Genomic DNA, 24,641 nt, shown 5'->3' on the forward strand with positions numbered 1-24,641 from the left:
ATATTTAAACAGTTCAACGATAAAAAGGGAAAAAATGCTGTTGTGACTTGACAAATATCTCAATATGACATCATTTTCTGAAATGAGTTTTGTCAGCTTATTTCACGTGCATGACAAAATAGAAAAATAGATACATCTTTTGTTTCATGAAATTCCAAGTACATGACAAATCTGCTCTAAAATAAACACCAGAAAATATTAAATTTGTATTTAAATCTTCTCTCCACGCCATAATTTTTGTACTGGACAATAAAACTTCTTACCTGTATTAACAAGAGCACTGCTGTTGTAGAGCGTACCAAGGTGAGGTCCAGAGAGTGATAGAAAGGTATGAAGTTTGTCAAGGTAATATTTAAACCGTGGCCTTGTAAGCACTGAACGGATTATTAAATTGCCCAACGAATGTCCAATAAAGCTATAAGAGAAACAAAATGACATTTCTCCCATAGTATTAGTTTAAAAAAAAATAAAAGCTGCTATCACTGTACATAGATGTGAAATACTAAGCATTTAAAATGTTCTAATATGTTTTAAAACTATGGTTTGATACTCTGAAATGACATAACTTACATTTTGAAGCAAAAAATGTGAGAATGTAGCAGAAAATTCCTATTATTATAGAGTTTGCATACTTACTCTATAGAAATAGGATACTACTTATCAGAAAACTCCTATTATTATAGAGTTTATATACTTACTCTATAGAAATAGGATACTACTTACCAGAAAATTTTTACTCCTAGTTCGTAAATACTTAGAAAGAAATACATTTTAAAAGCGCTAATACATTGACTAGATGATAAATTTGCATCTTTAGGTACACACACCAATTATTTACCTGTCAAGTCATGATTTAAAACAAAATAATGAAGTTATACGTATAAGCATGATTTAGGAGACATTATATCCCCATTTCTCTTATTCTCTGGTCCACACTCCAAGGTGGGGAGTTCTCTGACTAAGTACTTTCAAGCCACAGGAAAAAAAATGTGCATTTTCTGACAGTAAGTCTAAAATTATACCAAAAGAATAACTAATACTTATAAAGCTTTTCACCTTTATTAAGGAATAGTTTAAATCAAAAGAGCCTTTTTGCCTACCATTATTTTATGATAGACAGTATATGAATCCCTCGGGACAATTAACAGTGAAAGAAGAAAGGCTGAAAGCTGTCTTAAAAGTGGTTTACAGATATAACTAATTTACAGACATAACTAGTGAGAAGCTGCAAACTTCCTGAAGCTGTGAAGTAAAGTTTGATAACGAACAGTCCTCATTCAACCAAATCAAGCTTTTGGATAATGGTTGATTATAACTGACCATCTAATCTAGAAGAGGGCATACTTTCGTGGATGAATAAAAGAACTGAAAAAATAGACTTATTTTCTCATCATAAAATAACAAATTAATAAAAGGAATACAAGATGACTATAGAAAATTTAGTAAACAGATGAAAAATCCATAAATGAGAATGACTAGAACAAGAAAACAATCTCTCTCCACCCTCCACATACTTGCATCTCCCACCATATTTTAACAGAAATCTGTTTTTAAACAGTGACTTCAAATAAAAACCTGCTCTCTCTGTTCTGTCCCTACTCTGTACTTCCAAGAGGAAGCAAACTCTACAAAAGCCTAGAGTATAAAGAGCCAGCTTCCTCCTCTAACCCAGCTGGGATATGAAACTCATCAGTTTACTCTTCTCTTTTTGAGGCAGGAAGATTAGTTTTGACTTTTTCTTTAATTCTTACCGGACTAGAAGAAACAAATGCTTTTCTCTCCCCCATGTCTATTCACAACATCTGTGATTAAATAATAAGACATGTTGATTTGATCATCATCTCCTGCTTGTGGAAAGCTGACTCTCAAAGTATAGTCATGACATGTTGAAAGTATTTTTACAGTTTCATTTTTTAAATATATATCCATTTCCCTATAACCTTTCTTTTTGGTAACAGCTTTACTGAGATATCATTCATATACCATACAATTCAGCCGTTTAAGGTGTACAACTCAACGCTTTTTAGTGTATTTACGGAGTAGTGCAGCCATCACTACAAGAAATTTTAGAATATTTCACCACCTTAAAAAGAAACCCTACATTCTTTTTTTTTTTTTTAAATAATTTTATTTATTTATTTTTGGCCATGTTGCGTCTTCGTTGCTGCGCGCAGGCTTTCTCTAGTTGTGGCGAGTGGGGGGGGGCTACTCCTTGTTGCGGTGCGCGGGCTTCTCATTGCGGTGGCTTCTCTTGTTGCGGAGCATGGGCTCTAGGCGCGCAGGCTTCAGTAGTTGTGGCACGCGGGCTCTATAGTTGCGGTTCGTGGGCTCTAGAGCGCAGGCTCAGTAGTTGTGCACAGGCTTAGTTGCTCCGTGGCATGTGGGATCTTCCCGGACCAGGGCTCGAACCCGTGTCCACTGCATCAGCAGGCGGATGCTTAACCACTGCACCACCAGGGAAGTCCAACCCTACATTCTTTAGCTATCACCGCCCCCCCCGCCCCCCACTATCTCCCCTCTCCCCCAGCCCTAAGCAGTCACTGATCTACCTCTATCTCTATAATTTTGCCAATTCTGGACAATTCATATAAACAGAATTATATAATATGTGGTCTTTCCCTAAAATCTTTTTATTTTTATTCTCTTTAAATTAGAGTTGCGGTATCCTATATTTCAGAATAGGACAACAAAATTACCAGAAATTCTGTGTGATTTTTTTATAATTCATAAAGATATAAAAACCATTTATGTAATATTATAGAAGTTACCTTATTTTTGAGACTGTTAGACTATATATCTGAATATATTGTATTATCTCGTCCAGAAGGCGATCAGTCATGCTATCAAAATCAGCGAAAGTATCATTCTAAACAAAAGCAAAATAGATACGTTATATACTGAATATGTGTAATTACATAAAACACTGAATATAAACATTATTTTTAATTTAGGTATTGAAAATATGGTTAAAGACCAGTGGTTTTTAAAGAAGTTAGTGAATGTAATATTCATTATATTAAAATGAACAAGTAGTGAATTTCTAGGGAAAAAAAAGGCTCACTGTTCTTAACACTTCATTTAGGTAATCGTTTAGTCCACTATCAACACTGAACATAAGGTTATTTATAATGGTTTAATTAAAATACTTGCACAGAATGTGAAATTCTAGGAATTTTGCACATGTAAAAAGCTCATAAATCAAACTGTAAATCACTTCTACTTCCTTAGGCTACGCATTAATCGTTAAACTTCATAGAAGTCAGAAAAATTATATCTACTACTACAGGCATTTTGCAGTCAGCAAATATTTAGGTAGAAACTGGTAGAAAAATGTGTGCTTCCACCGAAAACACAGCTATCTGTACCTGATTTCTCTCAGACATAAGAAAATCAATTCTTTCCCCAGGCAGTCCAAGTTCAATGTAAGTTTTTACTAACCGGAGATCTGCACTGTTACCTAGAAAATGAAGAAAATCAGAGTTATACCTAAGGGACGAGATAAAGCAAAAGGTACAATGCGCACCCTCATACTCTGTTACACTTCTTGGGGACAAGCGTAGGCCTATGCCAGCTGTGAAGAGACAAGGCCCTGGGAACCAGAATCCTCAGTGTCTATTTCACAGCAGATTTCCATCAGCTGGCAATGGCCTCCAACAGCCTGTCTCTTCAGAGGTCTGGTCGCATTGATGCTCTCGCCACCGCCCCCGTCCCCCCAGCAGTGTGTCTGTCTTCCTCCCTATAACGTGGGATAGTGTGTTTCTTGAAGATTTCAAAGAGGAATTTACCAGAGATTCTACTGGGCCAAGAAGCCTTTCTTGGAGAATAATTCTTTGAAAATTTTATTAGAGGTTAGTATTAGAGATCTTTTATTCCTTGAGTCACGGTTTTGTTTTTCTTAAAGAAAAATCTCCAATTTCATAAGAATTTACTAGCTCAGACCTGTGTTTAGCATTTTTATAATCCATAGAATCTTTTGTCAATTTGTTGCTACAGAATCATCTTATAACACAGAAGTAGTCTGCTAGTCCAGAGATATTTGGTGTCTTCTAACATAGCTCCTAACCAAGAAAAATAGGCTGTTGAGTAACCGAAACAGCTGTCACAAAACCACAGCAGTGAAACAAGGTATTAAGAAGTTAAGTTATACCCTGATTAATCAGTGAATCTTTAATTCTTAGGTATTGATTTTTCTTGTCCATAAGGTTTAAAGCAGCAAGCTAAAAGGGAAGCAGAAAGATGATCAAAGGGAGACAAAATGATTGCCACGAGGTGACAGCTGACAAAAATAATAAAAAGAGAGAAGACAGAAAAATCCGAAGTTAAAATAAATAAAATGTTGGCGTGTGGATGTCAATTCCATGGAAAATTTACTTTACAAAGAAATCTAATATTATACTCAGCAAAATTAAGCACATCTCTGTTTTAGAGAGTATTTAAGATTTAATTAATATCAGCAATTCAGAAATCTTTTTTCAGGTCAAAGATTAAAATAAAACTAAATGAGATCTACTAGGAAAAGAAAAGACTGAGATGCTACGGGTTACACGTGCAGACATTACGTACCGTCCAGGCCGTGCACACACACAATGAGATGGACTCCGCCTTCGGAACAACCCTCTTCCTCCTCTTCCACACAGAAATAGGGCACTGAGGACGCCAGAAGAGGGACATCGCTGTACATGAACCCGGGGAGCTTAAGGTGCTTCAATTCTTCTTTCGCCTGAAGGAAGCTGAAGCAAAACAGTGTAAAAGACATTCGTTACTAAGTATTATATTCAGTTTTTAGAACCCAAAAGATAATCTGCTGCATTTAGAGAACTGCAGAAGAGGAAACCCAGAAATATTTGATTTTAAATAATGAAAATATGTGGGCTCACCTAAATGATTTAGCAATCAGAGAGTACTTTTTTTTTTTTTTTTTTACTATTTCTTAGTACATATTCTGATCAAATACAATGAGTATTTAAAGCCTGACATCACTTAAAAATATTCTTTTAAACTTGAAATCCACTAAGAAAACACTGGGAATGGAGTTATGCTTTCTGCTGAATTTTATACTGTATGCATAGAAAAGACGGGAGAAGTACTGCACAGAGGACAGTCTGATGCTGACCCTGTGATCAAATCTTACCCTCTTTGCTCCTTTTTAATCTTATATAAAAGGCAAAGAAGGAGATATTCTACACAGTGTAGCAGTGAGAATGGTAGGTATAGTATTTAGTAGATGAGGTTATTTGTATTTTTCTCTAAAAATACCAATAAGAAGGAACAGAACTAAGAGGGGGATGTGATTAAATAAAATTGGTGGCATACACTCATTTACTGATAGAATAAGTGACATTTCTAATCAACTTGGGGACTGAGAACATCAAAGATTATTAACTATCGTAACATTAGATCATTTGAACTGATAAAAGTAAAACTCCAAGAAGCTGATGAACACTAAACTGAGCAGGACACACTGGGTGAAGAATACAGACCACTGCTTGCACTAATGACTCAGAAGAGTCTGAGGTACCCAGGAGGTGATGCAACCTTCAGCTTCCCGGCACATTACAAGTCTTCAATGGGCTGTTCTCACCTTGCTGGGTTCACTAGGTGTGGGCACCATGGGTCTTACTTATGTGTATACATCAGAATGATCTGGGAACTTAAAAAACCTACAGTAGATATGCCCGGACATTTTATTCCAGGGATTATAATTCCATCTGGACTAAGGTAGTAGAAAACCAGTGCCATGCTAGTAAACCTATGTCATGCTCAAAATTTTCTGGATTTTTTTACGGGCCCATGAAATCCCAATTCTGGAAACACTGACTTAGCTGAGGCAATCTAAGTCTGGTAGGCTTTAGGAAGTTTCTAGCAATTATCTAATATTGTCCTTATTTGCTAGATATAAAACCTAACTTTTGTCTAGGAGTTAACCAGGGGAGAGATGAGGTATTGATGGGAAAAAAAGGGTTTTAGTCTCAGTTATGCCATACTTCTACCATAAAGTTACCAATGGAAAATCTGTATCAGGCAAGTCGAGCCTACAGAACAGGACAATCATACTGGGAACTGCAGGTCTGTCTGTCAAAGAGCATAGTGAGTTCACTGCTCCATTTCAGACAGCTAGTCGAAGAAGCACTTTCTGTATTACAGAAACCAGAGAACGTGAAATATGTATGTTACTGGAGAAATATACATGTATGTTCTCTCTCTCTCTCTCTAGTAGCACGTGCTATTGTGCTCCATTACTTACGCTTGTATTTGAGGTTTTGGTGAATTTTCATACCAGGACAGTGATGAGGTGAAGTTGTAAGAAGCGCTGCTTGGCTGCTTTGTAATGGCATCACATTTACTCTTAGAAGAATACTTAACACTGCAAGGAGACTCTCGTGGTGCAGATGGGAAGGACAGACAGCCGGAGGTACAGACAGTAGGCACGGTTATACCATCCCTCAGATGGTCAGTGCTAATCCTTCCGGATTTGATAGACCCTTCTCCTCCTGGGGCGCCTCGGTCTGCCCAGTGAGCACGTGCCGCCCCACCTGGGGCGGGGTCATCTGTCTCCCCATGATACCCGTTTTGAACCATTTGCTGGTCCTGCTCTTCTTCCTCCTCCTCTTTATCCTGGTCCTGCTGAAGGTGACTAATTTCTTTGTCAGAAGCTTCCTTCTGAGGGCTAACTGAATTGCTGTAGCTAATAGTACACGTGTCAGAAGTATCTGTACTGCTCTGACAGCCAAAATAATTTTCCACAAGCCCTTGCTTTACCATATCAGGACTGGCTGAAAAAGGGTCACCTGTACCCAGGTGCGTTTCATCTTTAACCGTAGGGGCTTCTGAATACATTTGTTTGAGATTTAACGCATCGCTATTTTTTCTTTTCACAGTTCTATCTTCACTGACGTCTGTCCTGGTAGAAATGGAACCTGAAACGACACAAGGGATGCCTGAACAAACCAGTCCTGAACTTAACGGAACTGCGGTCCCTGCAGGGTCACTAGATTTATCAGGGCTCTGGGAGTCTTTACACGAAGTGTCCAAGTTAGGTTTGGAGCTGCAACTACTTTTCACATCACTGGAAGTACCTTCGTCTGAAAAAACAAATTGTAAAGGGTCTTTAGTGTTTGAATTTAAGGAATGTATTGCTATCATTTCATTGTCCAAATGCCCTGAAAACACGACACTCTGCTGTTGCAAGACAATACTTGACTTCTTCCTATCGTCACACTTTGGCACATCAATTGTTCCTAGATTCAACACGGTTCTGCTATCGCTTAGGTGGCATTCAGGTACAACAGATTTCTTAGGATTTTCATCAGGTGACAGCTCATCGTCAGAAGGCAGAGAGTTTATGGACGTTAAGGATGACTGGATCTCACTGAAAGCACTTGTGCTCTCAGTACAGTGGCTGCCTACTGAAAACTTTACATTATGATCCGGCTTCATCAAAAGCTGAGGAAATAACCTTTCGTTATTGGAAAGACCTTGCCCTTGTACAGTTTCAAAGACTAGGTCAGGGTTTGGATGTGTTGCAACAGAGCTTGGTTCACTTTCCACACCTGAATCTGAGAACCGAGATGAGGCACATGTGGCACTAATATCTGGTAACTTAATTGAGTCTCCACTCACTACAACATGATATTCTCTTGTAGAAGAAGCAGGTTGATTACTTCTTAGCTTAGCTAATGATTCTCCAACAGAACGACACTTTGCTTCCTGCAAAGCTTCCTTTTCAAGTGTTAGTTCTATAGATTTAGATTTACCGTTAGAGTCTAAGGACTCAAAGTTGGGTAGTTGTAAACTATCCACAAAGACTTCATCTTGTCGAAGCTCTGTCCAAGGTCCTATTTTAACAGTTATTTTCTCTCCACCGAAAGGGTCTTTATTAGAGGGCTTTACTTCAATTGTCCTAACTCCCGAAGTGGGGGCAGTTTGATGATCATGGCAATCATCTGATGAACTTCTGGATGCCACACTGTGTTCCACTTGTGCAATTTCACTATCGTCCTGGGAGATATCAAGTTTACCTGAAATGGACAAATTTGCACAAAGATTTAGGCTGCCAGAGTTCAAAGGATCAAACAGGTCTGGTTGCATATTTTCAATATCTGGAGACTTTTGTTCAGTTCTCTCTGTATTAGCTGGGAAATAGCTAGCTTCCTTTTGACTTGTCTGTCTGATGTAGGTCTTTAGGTCAAAATTATATCCACATATTGTGGTGTCCAGACCTTCCTTCTGACTATGTGAAAGATTGCCTTCAAAGCTTTTAAAGAGATCATTTGATGCTGTACTTTTCAAACATTTGTAGCCTACCAAAACCACAGAATCCTTAGAGTTCTGTTTTATTAATTTTTTTGTGTTTTCAGGTTTCATTGTTTTCATGAGCTTAGTAACCTTAACCTTGGATTTATTTGATTCTTCATTCTTTCCTTTTAGAGACTTTGTTAGCTGCTTTTCACCTTCTGTAGACCAAAAACTGGAGGCCCCAGCAGGTCTGACTTTCAACTCTGGGCTGGAAAGTCCAGCTAGAGAGCTTTCTTCAGTCTCACATTTATCCATTCTACTGGACTCTGATCTCTGAAGACTCTGAATTCCCATCCAGGGTGCATCTAAGTCTTTTATCCAAAGAAAAAGAAATTCAGGTTTAAAACGAGGTATAAGAACTCATATGATCAAGACTACTTTCTCTGACTATAACTTTCTAATATCCTCAAAAATAAATAAAACTGGAGGGGGGAAAACAGCCCCACATTAAGGAATGGCTTTATGTATATTAGAATATACTGAAAATGACACACACAGCTTACATATTTTAGTTAGATTACACTTACCTTCAGTAACTGCATCTAAATACCTGTCTTCAAAGATCACAGGTAATGAATTGAGATCTCCATCTAATTCACTACACTCAATAGGCAGGGGTGGGAGAGAGCTGCAGAAGGAAGTGTTTTTGAGAGCGGTGCACATCTGGAGGTGACTCTGAGCACTGAAAAACATGTCTTACGTCAGGCTGCAATCTAGACAATCACACCAATTTCACCTCATCGTCTCTCCAGGACCACCCCTCCTCAAGACAACCTCCTTACGAAAGAGCTCCTTGGTCAGAGATAAAAACTGGTACGATGAAAATTATGGTTTGTTGACAAAAATTACTAATAAAATTATTGTTTACTGATAAGTTATTTAATTTCTATTATACTCTTCTATACTTTTAAATGTCATTTCAAAGTGAGTCTTCTGTGCTTAATGTCTGAACATCCTAATTAGCTGAGAATAGCATAGAGGAGAAAGACCAAAAGCTCAAATGCCTGCTAACGATTTGATGATAATGTTGAAAAAAAAAGTTAACATGTACTGATGAATACAATTAACAGCTATTTTAAAAAAGGTATATAGCTTTCTAATGCAAAATAGTTTTTTTAAAAAAACTTTCTTACGGAAAATTTGAAACAAATCAAAGTACACAGAACAGCACCATAAGCCCCATCAACAAACGTTTTCCCTTCTTGCTTTGTCTGTATCTCCACTCACTGCCTACCTACACACCCTATGATTATTGAGAGTTGTCTGTTGGGGCATATACTTCACATGCACTGAAACAAACAAATCTTGGCTGCACGATTCTGACAAACGGACACGCGATACAGAACATTTTCCACCTGTCCAGAGAGTACTCTCACGTCTTTCCAGGCAAACTCCCAGCCCAAGTCGACACCAAGACACCCACTCTTCTGACTTGCTCCACCTTAGTCTTATGTGTTCCAGAACTTCATATAAACAGAGTCATATATTCTTTACTCTTTTATGTCTGACTTCTTTCACTCAACATAATGTCCTCAAAATATTCTTTAAAGCCAAAGAAAACCAGATCTAAATGTACTCAGTAGGGAAAGTGGAAGGCATCTACTCAGGATATTTGAATTGTAAATCTTTTACATAACAGCAGGAAGTGTCAGTCAGACTACCTGTGAAAATATGTAATACATAATGATAAATGTAAGAGATTCTGACCTGTGAAGATAAAAATACAACAAGACGGCCAAATGAAAGGCTGGAGCCAGGGCTGCGTGGGACTCCCAAGGGTGGGGTAGATCTGTGTGGGGAGGGGTAACGGCACAGTACACTTCTTTATGTAAGGGCGGGGTCTTTAGTGAAGGAATGCATAAGATTAAATGCAATTTGACTAAACAGGAGCTTTCTAAACTTCACATTCTCCTAATTTCTTTCATTGTAAATATTGTATATTCTGTCACTGATAAATTCTGAGATGATATCTTATGTAAAAGGAAATAGAATCATTTGAATTTTGGATTTATGCTACTCACTGAAGTTCCTGGTATGCAATGGCAGCTTCTCTCGGATGCTCAAAACAAAAGAATGCCTCAGAAAATCTGCGCACCTGGAAAATCCCAAAAGGGAGTATGAATAACATGGCACATTTAAAAAGTCAATCAGGAACTGGGTGGCAGGGAAAGAAACCCCCTTTGCGAGGCCCTCCATAACCATCCCTGTGAGAATTACTCTCCCTCCTCAGGGTGGCCAAAGCACTGTATTTTGGTACTTACCGCAAGAGTTAAAAGAAAGAATAGAATGTAGGTAAGAAATTTCGTTGTACATTATGGATCCACCATTCATCCTCCTTGAAGATGGGGATTCTGTCTGTCTTATTTACCACTACATCCCCACACCAAGAACAGCACCCAGTGCACAGAAGAATGGTGGGATCAGCTAGAACTCCCTGGTGCTGTGTGCCAGGCATCCCAGTACACACCAGCTGAGCTGATGGTGGACTCGCTGGCTCTGTGACCTTCGGCATTTCACCTTGGAGCCTCGATGACTCCTTTTCAATTACACTTAATACTTATTCTTCATAGGGGGTTATTGCAAAGAATAAACAAGATAATGTATTTGATAGCAGTTTTTAATCTGGAAAGCGTCTATAAATATAAGCTATTACAATTACCACTGTAGCATTCACCACATTTTTTCTTAAAGTAATTGTATATGTGAACTGTCTCCCCTCCTAATGTGTAGGAACACGTTAGAGTAGGAACTGTGTTTTGGATGATCTTTGCTATCCCCCCAAAATATGTCTTAGTATGTTACAGAAGCAAGTACTTGGTAAATACTGGTCAAATGTAGTTGAATATTTCTTCCATCATATTTGTATTCTGACCCTTTCATTTCTAACTATGCAGGAAAAGGCTTTGTCAGCACTGGAGCAACAGTAAGGGGATGGAAAAGATATTTTGTTTGAAGGGTACATGGAGGAGAGAGAAATGATATTATATCTTGGAATTATATTACACCTAAGATTTTTTTCTAAAGGGAAGTAAAACTTAGGGGTCTTTGGTTTTAAATGTACAATGAGGGGCTTCCCTGGTGGCGCAGTGGTTAAGAATCCACCTGCCAATGCAGGGGACATGGGTTCGAGCCCTGGTCTGGGAAGATCCCACATGTCACGGAGCAACTAAGCCTGTGTGCCACAACTACTGAGCCTGCGCTCTAGAGCCTGCAAGCCATAACTACTCAAGCCCGCACCACAACTACTGAAGCCCACATGGCCTAGAGCCCTCGCGCTGCAACTACTGAGCCCACGTGCCACAACTGCTGAAGCCCACATGCTCTAGGGCCCATGTGCCCCAACTACTGAGCCAGCGTGCTGCAACTACTGAAACCTGCACGCCTACAGCCCGTGCTCCACAGTAAGAGAAGCCACTGCAATGAGATGCCCGCTCACTGCAACGAAGAGTAGCTCCCGCTCACCACCACTAGAGAAAGCCTGCGGGCAGCAGCAAAGACTCAACGCAGCCAAAAAAAACATATTCAAAAAAAGAGTCAAATATTTTAAAAGGCAAATGCAGAAAATTATGTATTATACGCTCCCCCTTGTATTTTAAAAAAGAGAGGAGAGGCTGGTGGTGATGGGGTTCTGGACATGCTACCCCAAATTATGGCACCTTGGCATACTGAATATCTTAAGGTGAAGAAATTTAAGAAAAGGAAGAGCAGGAAAGTCACCCTGACCTCCTCACCAACCCTTCTCCCCTAAAACAGGTCATAAAACCTTCATGTGAGAGGTGCCCTCACTATACCCAGAGGAATGAAATGTCCATTCTTATCTCCCAAAACAAAGGAATGGCAAGAAGAAGCCTACAAACAGGCCTTGCTAATAAATTCCCTCGGTTTACTACAATTACTTCATACTCCTTAACCTATCGTATTCCTTCATGAACTGTCAACTCTTCATCAAGCCTATCACAAAATACTCAGGTCTGTTTCTTTGGGTCTTCATTTCCTTATGAAGGCTACCTTGTCACATAAAACTTATATTAAACAGATTTGTACACTTCTCAGGGCTTCCCTAGTGGTGCAGTGGTTAAGAATCTGCCTGCCAATGCAGTGGACACGGGTTCCAGCCCTGGTCTGGGAAGGTCCCACCTGACGCGGAGCAACTAAGCCCGTGCACCACAACTACTGAGCCTGCGCTCTAGAGCCCGTGAGCCATAACTACTGAGCCCACGTGCCACAACTACTGAAGCCCGTGCGCCTAGAGCCCATGCTCCCCAACAAGAGAAGTCACCACAAGAAGCCCATGCACCGCAACAAAGAGTAGCCCCCGCTCACCGCAACTAGAGAAAAGCCTGCGTGCAGCAATGAAGATCCAATGCAGCCAAAAAAAAAAAAAAAAATGTACAGTGAATTGAAGAAACATTTTATTCATCATCAAGTTATAGCCAGTTGAGTTTCTGACTTCCTAAGCTTGTCTCCCTGAGTTGGTGAGACTAGGTCTTCAGAGGGACAAGTTGACGGGGGCAACGAAACATCTGTGGGAAGGATGCAACTGTTTTCACCTTCAAATGCTGCTGACGGCCCCTTCTTCCTCTCCAACACTACGGGAGACATGAGGAAAAGTTATCTGCCTGCCTGCCTGTCTGCCTGTCTGTTAGAGGTATTTTCCCCAAGGGCTGTAAAGTGTAAAGAAATGCAGCCTGAAGTCATCTGGATTTCTGCAGCTGCAGCTGGGCCTGCCTTCCCACCTTCCCTGATCCCTACAATAAGAACCATCATTTCTGGACAGCATCCTCCCTACCAGGCTCCGTGCTAAGCACTTTAGTTTCATTCTTTGATTTGAACCATATAAAAACCCTATGAAGTGGATATTTCTTCATTTAACAAGTGAGGCAAGACAACATAGCTGGGCTGTGATACACATGGGATTCAAATAAAGACTTGAGAAAAGTGTCAAGACTTGTGCTCCAACCACTGATCCCTTCCCTTCTTCATTAAGACTCCCTGTTATCATAAAGTCTTTCCTTTCCTCTCTGCTCCCAGACGAGGCTCTCTGTCTGAACTTTCTCCTGCCCTGATTTCCGGGCAGTGGCAACCCGTGAGGAAAAAGGCTGGCACAGCACTGTGAGGCCATCACTAAGGCATCACTGCCACCTGATGGCAGCACAGCTTAATTCTGGGCAAAAGGCAGGCACAGAAAAAAATGTCAAATTTACAAACTCAGGATATGAGTAACAGATATTAATACTTTGGTGTATATATATATATATATATATATATATCTGTAAGACACGTTTTGAGTATGTACCCTAACTTTAAAGAATCCACTTATTTGGCAATATCAACTATTCAAAATTTAACTAGGACGTTAAAAAAAAGGCTTTAAGGGTTCAAAATGGGTGTTTATAGTGCTTTAAAGAGTTAAATGTTCCTTTATCTATGTTCACCCTAATAGGTTGTTTAAATTGCTAAGCAATGCTTACTATAATAATTTTAATAAGTAGTTATTAATATAACTATATTTATTATAATTTAATATATTAATCACATATTATTATAATATTTACTATAATAATTTTATACATGCTCATCCAGGTTAGATTCTAATCTGTAGTGCAGAGTCCAAATATGTGATATATTATCTATGTTGCCTTGAAGAAAGAAGGCACCTCACAAATGTTCACTGAACAAATGTTTCTTGTTTTGAATTTAATTTATTTTTTTATACAGCAGGTTCTTATTAGTTATCCATTTTATACCTATTAGTGTATACATGTCAATCCCAATCTCCCAGTTCATCCCACACCCCCGCCCCACCACTGTCCCTGCTTGGTGTACGTACATTTGTTCTCTACATCTGTGTCTCTATTTCTGCCCTGTGAACTCCTTCATCTGTACCATTTTTCTAGGTTCCACATATATGTGTTAATGTACGATATTTGTTTTTCTATTTCTGACTTAGCTCACTCTGCATTGCAGTCTCTAGGTCCATCCACGGCTCTGCAAATGACACTATTTCATTCCCTTTAATGGCTGGGTAATATTCCATTGTATATATGTACCACATGTTCTTTATCCATTCCTCTGTCGATGGACATTTAGGTTGCTTCAATGACCTGGCTATTGTAAATAGTGCTGCAGTGAACATTGGGGTGCATGTGTCTTTTTGAATTATGGTTTTCTCTGGGTATATGCCCAGTAGTGCGATTGCTGGGTCATTTGGTAATTCTATTTTTAGTTTTGTAAGGAACCTCCATACTGTTCTCCATAGTGGAGATTTACATTCCCACCAACAGTGCAAGAGGGTTCCCTTTTCTCCACACCCTCTCCAGCATCTGTTGTTTGTAGATTTTCTGATGATGCCCATTCTAACTGGTGTGAGGTGATACCTCATTGTAGTTTTGATTTGCATTTCTCTAATAATTAGTGATGTTGAGCAGCTTTTCATGTGCTTCTTGGCCATCTGTATGGCTTCTTTGGAGAAATGTCTAATCTGCCCATTTTTGGATTGGGTCGTTTGGTTTTTTTAATATTGAGCTGCATGAGCTGTTTATATATTCTGCAGATTAATCCTTTGTTGATTTGTTTGCAAATATTTTCTCCCGTTCTGAGGGTTGTCTTTTCGTCTTGTTTGTAGTTTCCTTTGCTTTGCAAAAGCTTTTAAGTTTCATTAGGTCCCATTTGTTTATTTTTGTTTTTATTTTCATTACTCTAGGAGGTGGATCAAAAAAGATCTTGCTGTGATTTATGTCAAAGAGTGTTCTTCCTATGTTTTCCCCTGAGAGTTTTATAGTGTCCAGTCTTACATTTAGGTCTTTCATCCATTTTGAGTTTATTTTTGTGTATGGTGTTAGGGGGTGTAGCTTTTACATGTGGCTGTCCAGTGTTCCCAGCACCACTTACTGAAGAGACTGTCTTTTCTCCATTGTATATCCTTGCCTCCTTTGTCATAGATTAGTTGACCATAGGTGCGTGGGTCTAACTCTGAGCTTTCTATCCTGTTCCACTGATGTATATTTCTGTTTTTGTGCCAGTACCATATTATCTTCATTACTGTAGCTTTGTAGTATAGTGTGAAGTCAGGGAGTCTGATTCCTACAGCTCCGTTTTTTTCCCTCAAGACTGCTTTGGCTATTCTGGGTCTTTTGTGTCTCCAGACAAATTTTAAGATTTTTTGTTCTAGTTCTGTAAAAACTGCCACTGGTAATCTGACAGGGATTGCATTGAATCTGTAGAATGCTTTGGGTAGTAGAGTCATTTTCAAAATATTGATTCTTCCAGTCCAAGAACATAGTATGCCTCTCCATCTGTTTGTATCATCTTTAATTTCTTTCATCAGTATCTTACAGCTTTCTGCATACAGGTCTTTTGCCTCCCTAGGTATTTTATTCTTTCTGTTGCAATGGTAAATGGGAGTGTTTCCTTAATTTCTCTTTCAGATGTTTCATCATCAGTGTGTAGGAATGCAAGAGATTTCTGTGCATTAATTTTGTATCCTGCAACTTTATCAAATTCAATGATAAACTCTAGTAGTTTTCTGGTGGCATCTTTAGGATTCTCTATGTATAGTATCATGTCATCTGCAAACAGTGACAGTTTTACTTCCTCTTTTCCAATTTGTATTCCTTTTATTTCTTTTTCTTCTCTGGTTGCCGTGGCTAGGACTTTCAAAACTATGCTGAATAACAGTGGCGAGAGTGGACATCCCTGTCTTGTTCCTGATCTTAGAGGAAATGTTTTCAGGTTTTCACCATTGAGAATGATGTTTGCTGTGGGTTTGTCATATATCGCCTTTATTATGTTGAGGTAGGTTCCCTCTATACCCACTTTCTGGAGACTTTTTATCATAAATGGGTGTTGAATTTTGTGAAAAGCTTTTTCTGCAACCACTGAGATGATCATACGGTTTTTATTCCTCACTTTGTTAATATGGTGTATCACACTGATTGATTTGCGTATATTGAAGAATCCTTGCATCCCTGGGATAAATCCCAGTTGATCATGGTGTATGATCCTTTTAATGTGTTGTTGGATTCTGTTTGCTAGTATTTTATTGAGGATTTTTGCATCTATATTCATATATATATATCAGTGATATTGGTCTGTAATTTTCATTTTTTGTAGTTATCTTTGTCTGTTTTTGGTATCAGGGTGATGGTGGCCTCGTAGAATGAGTTTGGGAGTGTTCCTCCCTCTGCTGTATTTTGGAAGAGTTTGAGAAGGATGGATGTTAGCTCTTCTCTAAATGTTTGAAAGAATTCACCTGTGAAGCCATCTGGTCCTGGACTTTTGTTTGTTGGAAGATTTTAAATCATAGTTTCAATTTCATTACTTGTGATTGGTCTGTGCATATTTTCTATTTCTTCCTGGTTCAGTCTTGGAAGGTTATACCTTTCTAAGAATTTGTCCATTTCTTTCAGGTTGTCCATTTAATTGGCACAGAGTTGCTTGTAGTAGTCTCTTAGGATGCTTTGTACTTCTGCGGTGTCTATTGTAACTTCTCCTTTTTCATTTCTAATTTTATTGATTTGAGTCCTCTCCCTCTTTTCCTTGATGAGTGTGGCTAATGGTTTATCAATTTTGTTTATCTTCTCAAAGAACAAGCTTTTCGTTTTATCAATCTTTGCTATTGTCTTCTTTGTTTCTATTTCATTTATTTCTGCTCTGATCTTTATGATTTCTTTCCTTCTATTAACTTTGGGTTTTGTTTGTTCTTTTGTCTCTAGTTCCTTTAGGCATAGGGTTAGATTGTTTATGAGATTTTTCTTGCTTCCTGAGGTAGGATTGTATTGCTATAAACTTCCCTCTTAGAACTGCTTTTGCTGCATCCCATAGTCGTGTTTTCATTGTCATTTGTCTCTAGGCATTTTTTGATTTCCTCAGTGATCTTTTGGTTATTTAGTAATGTATTGTTTAGCCTCCATGTGTTTGTGGTTTTTACGTTTTTTTCCTCTGTAATTGATTCTTAATCTCATAGTGCTGTGGTCGGAAAAGATGCTTGATATGATTTCAATTTTCTTACATTTACTGAGGCTTGATTTGTGACCCAAGATGTGATCTACCCTGGAGAATGTTCTGTGCGCACTTGAGAAGGAAGTGTAATCTGCTGTTTTTGGATGGAATGTCCTACAAATATCAATTAAATCTATCTGGTCTATTGTGTCATTTAAAGCTTGTGCTTCCTTATTTATTTTCATTATGGATGATCTGTCCATTGGTGTAAGTGAGACGTTAAAGTCCCCCACTATTATTGTGTTACTGTTGATTTCCTCTTTCAGAGCTGTTAGCAGTTGCCTTATGTATTGAGGTGCTCCTATGTTTAGGAGCACCTCAATACATAAGCACCATATATATATGGGTGCACCATGTATATATGGGTGCATATATATTTATAATTGTTACATCTTTTTCTTGGATCAATCTCTTGATCATTAGGTAGTGTCTTTCCTTGTCTCTTGTAACATTCATTATTTTAAAGTCTATTTTATCTGATATGAGTATTGCCACTTCAGCTTTCTTTTGATTTCCATTTGCATGGAATATCTTTTTCCATTCCCTCACTTTCAGTCTGTATGTGTCCCTAGGTCTGAAGTGGGTCTCCTGTAGACAGCATATATATGCGTCTTGTTTTCGCATCCATTCAGCAAGCCTGTGTCTTTTGTTTGGGGCATTTAATCCATTTACATTTAACGTAATTATCAATATGTATGTTCCTATTACCATTTTCTTAATTGTTATGGGTTTGTTTTTGTAGGTCCTTTTCTTCTCTTGTGTTTCCCACTTAGAGAAGTTCCTTGGCATTTGTTGTAGAGCTCGTTTGGTGGTGTTGAATTCTCTTAGCTTTTGCTTCCTATGTAAAGCTTTCGATTTCTCCATCGAATCTGAATGAGATTCTTGCCGGGTAGAGTAACCTTGGTGGTAGGTTCTTCCCTTTCATCACTTTAAATATATCATGCCACTCCCTTCTGGCTTGTAGAGTTTCTGCTGAGAAATCAGCTGTTAACCTTATGGGAGTTCCCTTGTATGTTATTTGTCATTTTTCCTTTGCTGCTTTCAATAATATTTCTTTGTCTTTAATTTTTGTCTATTTTATTACTATGTGTCTCGGTGTATTTCTCCTTGGGTTTATCATGCCTGGGACTCTCTGCGCTTCCTGGACTTGGGTGGCTATTTCCTTTCCCATGTTAGGGGAATTTTCAACTATAATCTCTTCAAATATTTTCTCGGGTCCTTTCTCTCTCTCTTCTCCTTCTGAGACCCCTATAATGCCAATGTTGTTGCATTTAATGTAGTCCCAGAGGTCTCTTAGGCTGTCTTCATTTCTTTTCATTCTTTTTTCTTTATTCTGTTCCACGGCAGTGAATTCCACCATTCTGTCTTCCGGGTCACTTATCTGTTCTTCTGCCTCAGTTATTCTGCTATTGATTTCTCCTAGTGTATTTTTCATTTCAGTTATTGTATTGTTCATCTCTGTTTGTTTGTCCTTTAATTCTTCTAGTTGTTTGTTCTTTAATTCTTCTAGGTCTCTGTTAAATATTTCTCGCATCTTCTCGATCTTTGCCTCCATTCTTTTTCCGAGGTCCTGGATCATCTTCAATATCATTATTGTGAAATCTTTATTTGGAAGGTTGCCTATCTCCACTTCATTTAGTTGTTTTTCTGGGGTTTTACCTTGTTCCTTCATCTGGTACATTGCCCTCTGCCCTTTCATCTTGTCTATCTTTCTGTGAATGTGGTTTTTGTTCCACAGGCTGCAGGGCTGTAGTGCTTTTTGCTTCTGCTGTCTGCCCTCCGGTGGATGAGGCTATCTGAACAAATGTTCTTTAAGTTCTTTTTATACAAACCTGATTTATGTTTACTGTTAGATACAACCCCTACTGGTTTAAGTTATTTGTTTTCTCAATCCACAGTACATTATAAAGAGCAAATGAAACCAAGGGAGAAGGAGAAGTAGAGCATATATAGTATATATAGGCATTAAGTATACATAAGTATAATAGACAAAGGAAATAAGAACTTGATGCTGAAACAAAAAGGTCCCTCTTAAAGAAAACCTAGAAAATTCCCATAAAAAGCAGATAAAATCAGTAAAAAAAATTAATATAACTTGGGCCTCTCTAATGGAGGATCTACTATCCAGACATTTTTGAGAGCACAGGACACCAGTGTACTATTAAAGCAGAATAGATTACACAAGATTGATAATGATAACTAAGTCACTTTGAAAGGGCTAAATTAGGTTCCATATACTCTACTTCAGAAGGTAAGCAACCATGAAGCACACTAGAAAGTTTTCATTTAAAATGGTCAAAAATAATTTAAGGAAAAAATCAGCCCTTTAGAAAGCACATATTGGATGATAACAAAATTCACTTATGGGTAGACTTATTTCTTGAAAATTCTGGGCATGTTTTTTGTATATACACATAAAAGCTATAATACATTTTATGTTAATAATTACATTAACAATGGGAGTCTGCCTAAACCTTGCAAAATAAATGGCATCAAACTAAATATTACAAATAAACAATATGTTCTCAGAAAGTACTTCTACTTTATTAAAAAAAGATAGAGCTTAATATATTAAGGTTCATTGATACAGTTGTACTGAAGGAATATCAGATGAAGTAGTTTTAGAGATGAGTTCTTAAAAATGCAAACTGTGCAATGTTTTGAATAGATAACACATCATTGTAAAGAAACCTTTAAGTGGGAAAGGATGGCTATACAAGTTATTTCTAACTCTTTCCCTCTTCTAGAGCACAGAAAGCATCAATACACTTGAAAACGTTATGATCTTAAAATCTCTGTAAAAGTTAATAAGAATTCCTGACCCTCCACCCTTGTTAGGGGAAGCTAGTGGCTACACATTAGAATCCAGGGTCCTGCTGATCCATATGGAAGCTTTGAAGGGCAAATTCAAAAAAGTGCTCCTTCAGAACAGAATGAAGATTCCTCAAAAAACTAAAAACAGAACTACCGTATAATGTAGCAATTCCACTCCTGCGCATATATCTGGAGAAAACTCTAATTCAAAAGGATACATGCACCCCAATGTTCCTTGCAGCACTATTCACAATAACCAAGACATGGAAGCAACCTAAATGTCCACTGACAGGTGAATGCGTGAAGAAGATGTGGTACATATATACAATGGAATACTACTCAGCTATAAAAAAGAATGAAATAATGCCATTTGCAGGAACTTGGATGGACCTGGAGATGATCATACTAAGTGAAGTAAGTCAGACAGAGAAAGACAAATATCATATGATATTACTTATAGGTGGAATCTAAAATAGGACACAAATGAACTTATCTACGAAACACAAACAGACTCACAGACTAGAGAACAGACTTGCGGTTGCCAAGCGGGAGGGGGTTGCGGGAGGGAAGGAGTGGGAGTTTGGGATTTGCAGATGCAAACTAGTATACATAGAACAGATAAACAACAAGGTCCTATTGTATAGCCCAGGGAACTATATTCAAAACAAAAACAAAAAGGTGCTCCTTCCACAGGCAGATACAACCTGCCCCCGGGAAGGAGAGGCCAGATTTCACTTCCCACTCCCCCTAGTAGAATGCTCGTATTCAGGGAAAAGCCTAACCCTGTTAATCACTTGGAGAATTTTAAAAAAATTACCCATGCCTGGGCCTCATTCAGCACTGGTAAGTTTTAAAGTTCCCTAGGTGATTCTAATGTACAGCCATGGTTGAAAAGCACTATTTAACTTCTACTTAGACCATGACAGAGCAAGTAGTATTGGATTGACTCTACTGAAAACAACTTACAAAACTGCACAAGATACAGGAGCAACTGTTTCAAGCACTGAAGAACATCAACTAGACATGCAAAGAAGCTGGAAGATGTAACTTACAACCAAGAGATAAAAGCAGTTAGAAGTAGACTCCAAGATAATCTAGGTGTTAGAATGAGCAGGCAAGTACTTTTCTTTCTCTTTTTAAATAATTAATAGACTAGGTTTTTCAGAGCAGTCTTAGGTTTAGAGAAAAATTGATCAGAAAGTATAGGGAGTTCCAACTATACCTCAAGCCCCCAAGTTTCTCCTATTATTTACGTCTTGTATTATGGTGATGCATTTGTTATAACTGACGAACCAATACTGATACATTGTTATTAACTAAAGTCCATCGTTTACATTAAGGTTCACCCTTGTTGTTGTGAATTGTATGGGCTTTGCCAAATGTATAGTGACACGTATCCACCATTACGATATCATAGAGAACAGTTTTACTGCCCTAAAAATCTCCTATGCTCCACCCACTAGACTCTCTCCCAATCCCCCTGAGCCCCTGGCGACCACTGATTATTTATTTATAGTTTTTCCTTTTCCAGAATGTCATAGAATTGGAATCATATAATAGGTAACTCTTCAGATTGGCTTCTTTCATTTAGCAGTGATATACTTTTAAGGTTTCTCTATGTCTTTTCGTGGTTTGATAGCTTATTTCTTTTTATTACTGAAAAATATTCCATCGTGTAAATGCACAACAGTTTGTTTAACCATTCACCTGATGAAGGACATCTAAGTTTTGGCAATTATAAAAAAAAAGTTGCTGTAAATATCTGAGTGCAGGTTTTTGTGCAGACCTAAGTTTTTAACTAATTTGGGTAAATACCAAAGAGCATGGTAGCTGGATTATTATGTAAGAGTATGTTTAGATTTATATGAAACTGTCAAACTGTCTTCCAAAGTGGTTGTATCATTTTGCATCCCCAACAGCAATGAATGAGAGTTCCTGTTGCTCCACATCTTCACCAATATTTAGTGCTGTCAGTGTTTTCAATTTTAGTCATTCTTACAGGTGTGCATGGTACCTCGCTGTTGCTTTAATCTGCGAATCCCTAATAATTTATAAGTTGGGTATTTTCCTTCCCCCAAGTGAAAGGCTAGAGAGGGCTGGAGCTGGGTCCCCCAGGTCAGCTGGACTCTAGAAAGACAGTTTCTGAGGAGGAAGGTCTTGTTAAGAAGGACAGAATGCTCTGGATGTATTTACAAATGGCTATTTCCCCCTCTCCCTGCATGAGGGGATTTCTCTGATTTGAACTATGTGAACCTGGTAGGGTTCCTGGAGCTAAAACTCATAGGCGTGTGGGTGTCCCCTAAGACTGGGCCCTCCTGGAGTTATTAACTCAAGCTTGTTCACACTGAGCCTCCAGAAATTCATCAATTACAGTTTAAGTTTTGCCCTCCTGGTACTGGCTCCTGGTGACTTCTGTTCATGGGTTGGTTTCTGCTTTGGCAAGATGTGATTCTCTGTAACTGGCTAGCCATCTCTCCAGTTTGGGGGTCAGGAGTTTATCCCGTGGCCTTGGTTCTCTAATGGACCTAAAAAGGTGTGTTGATATTTGGTTTGTTCAGCTCTTTTCTTGTTGTTAGAAAGGGAGTGATGAAGTCCAAGCCTCTTAAAGCTGGATCAGAAACCAGAAGTTCAGGCAAGTACTTTCAAGCCATAAGTATAAACTAGCCAATGACTGGGAGAAGCTGGTCATAATGAATGAAGAGATGAGGAACCTTAGCAGAAAAATGAAATGATTAAAAAAAGAAAAGAACCAAAGGCAAATTTTGGAAGTAAAAAGTATATATCTGAAATGAAAATTTTACTAGAGAAGAGTTAGAGCAGATTAGACACTACAGAAATGAGTTAGTGAATTCAAAGATGGAAGAACAGAAATTATTCACTCTGAAGAGCACAGAGAAAAACTACTAAGAAACAAAATAATATCAAATAGTATAACATAAGTGAAATCAGAGTGCCAGAGAGAGAGTAGAGGAGAAAACTGGGGCAGAAAAATTCTGTAGTTCTAATGGCTAAAATTTTGATAAAAATATCACCCTGCAGATATGAGGATCTCGGCAAATCACGAGATAAATAAACATAAAGATAAATACCAAGAAAATATATAAATATATATTTAGATAAATATAAAGAAAATATATAAACTACAAGCAATATAAAGAGAACTACAACAAGGCACCGTCAGAGTCAAACTGCTTCAAACCAAAGATAAGGAGAAAATTATAACAGCAGCTGGAGGGAAACAACAATATAAATGACAACTGATTTCTCATCCGAGATTATGGAGGATGATGATAAAGGTATGTCTTTAAAATACTGATACAGGAAAAAAAAGTTAATCCAGAATATTGGTTAAACAACCGTATCAATCAACTTGACCTAATTTATTTATTTATTTATTTTTGGCTGTGCCATGCACCTTGTGGCATCTTAGTTCCCTGAAAAGGCATTGAACCCAGGCCACTGCAGTGAAAGCACCAAGTCCTAACCACTGGACTGCCAGGGCGTTCCCAACTGTAAATATATATGTTCTCAACACCAGAACACATGAATATATTAAGCAAATACTAACAGATCTGAAGGGAGAAATAGAAAGCGACACAGTAAGTCCCCTACGTATGAACGAGTTCTGTTCCGAGAGTGTGTTCATAAGGCCAATTTGTTTGTTAAGTCCAACAAGGTTAGCCTAGGTACCCAACTAACACAATCAGCTATATAGTACTATACTGTAATAGGCTTATAGTACTTTTCACACAAATAATACATAAAAAAAACCACAAAAAATAAAGAAAACATTTTTGATCTTACAGTACAGTGCCGTGAAAAGTACAGTAGTGCAGTACAACAGCTGGCGCTTCTTAGCAGTACCAGCTACATCACCACTGCTTTTACACTTGCTTCCGGACGTCGTACGCTTGAAATAAAGATACTATACTACTGTATTCTATACAGTACAGTACAGTAAAATACACAAAAGCACAACCACTTGTAGAGGATGCACGCACGTGACAACGTAGCCAGACACGTGGACTAACTTACGTGACTGGACATGCGAACATGTGTTTGCATCTTTCAAAGTTCACAACTTGAAGATTCGTATGTAGGGGACTTACTGTACTCATTAAAATGCTCTAACATCACTTTTTTTAAACTTACCCTCAAAGTATGGTGCTCTTGTGCCAGTACTAGTCTTAGCTCTTCATGTAGTGTTATAACTTCCAGAAACTGTCCCCATAAAGCCATTAGAAGTGAGCAAAGTTGTGCGAGATTCATATTTATAAGTTCTGCCAGTTCATCAGGATTCTCTATTTTCTGAAATGACAAGGGAAAAAACCTTTACTGCTCTCTGAGAATTACCATAACACACCTATATATATTACTGAGAATACAAAGGCAAATTTTTAGTTTTAAAAAATGGGTGTGTGCGCGCTTGCATGTGTGTGTGCGCACTTGCATGTGTGTGTGCAGAGAGACCAACTGACCCATGGCTTTTTTCTATCTGATAGTTACTACAGCACTTTTCGACCATTTAACCA

The 24,641-nt window shown here is 38.3% G+C and overlaps 1 protein-coding gene across 17 annotated transcripts in view; it reads right to left on the reverse strand.

Moving 5' to 3' along the window:
- FAM135A (family with sequence similarity 135 member A) overlaps nt 1–24,641 on the reverse strand; it is a 123,622-nt gene that overhangs the window by 20,850 nt on the left and 78,131 nt on the right. For 7 of the 17 annotated variants that reach the window (XM_027093056.1, XM_027093067.1, XM_027093050.1 and 4 more), the window contains 8 exons: nt 24,262–24,417; nt 10,317–10,390; nt 8,823–8,977; nt 6,245–8,606; nt 4,564–4,730; nt 3,366–3,457; nt 2,769–2,866; nt 264–415 (listed from right to left, as the gene is read on the reverse strand). In XM_027093056.1, the coding sequence (XP_026948857.1) occupies nt 264–415; nt 2,769–2,866; nt 3,366–3,457; nt 4,564–4,730; nt 6,245–8,606; nt 8,823–8,977; nt 10,317–10,390; nt 24,262–24,417 (3,256 nt within the window). Of the gene's footprint in view, nt 1–263; nt 416–2,768; nt 2,867–3,365; nt 3,458–4,563; nt 4,731–6,244; nt 8,607–8,822; nt 8,978–10,316; nt 10,391–24,261; nt 24,418–24,641 lie in introns of those variants that run through there. The other 10 variants (XM_027093111.1, XM_027093104.1, XM_027093095.1 and 7 more) reach the window with 7 other exon arrangements.

The sequence above is a fragment of the Aethalodelphis obliquidens genome, unplaced genomic scaffold, assembly GCF_003676395.1.
Source record: "Aethalodelphis obliquidens isolate GAN/ISIS:26980383/991018 unplaced genomic scaffold, ASM367639v1 scaffold3, whole genome shotgun sequence".
Lineage (NCBI taxonomy): Eukaryota > Metazoa > Chordata > Mammalia > Artiodactyla > Delphinidae > Aethalodelphis > Aethalodelphis obliquidens.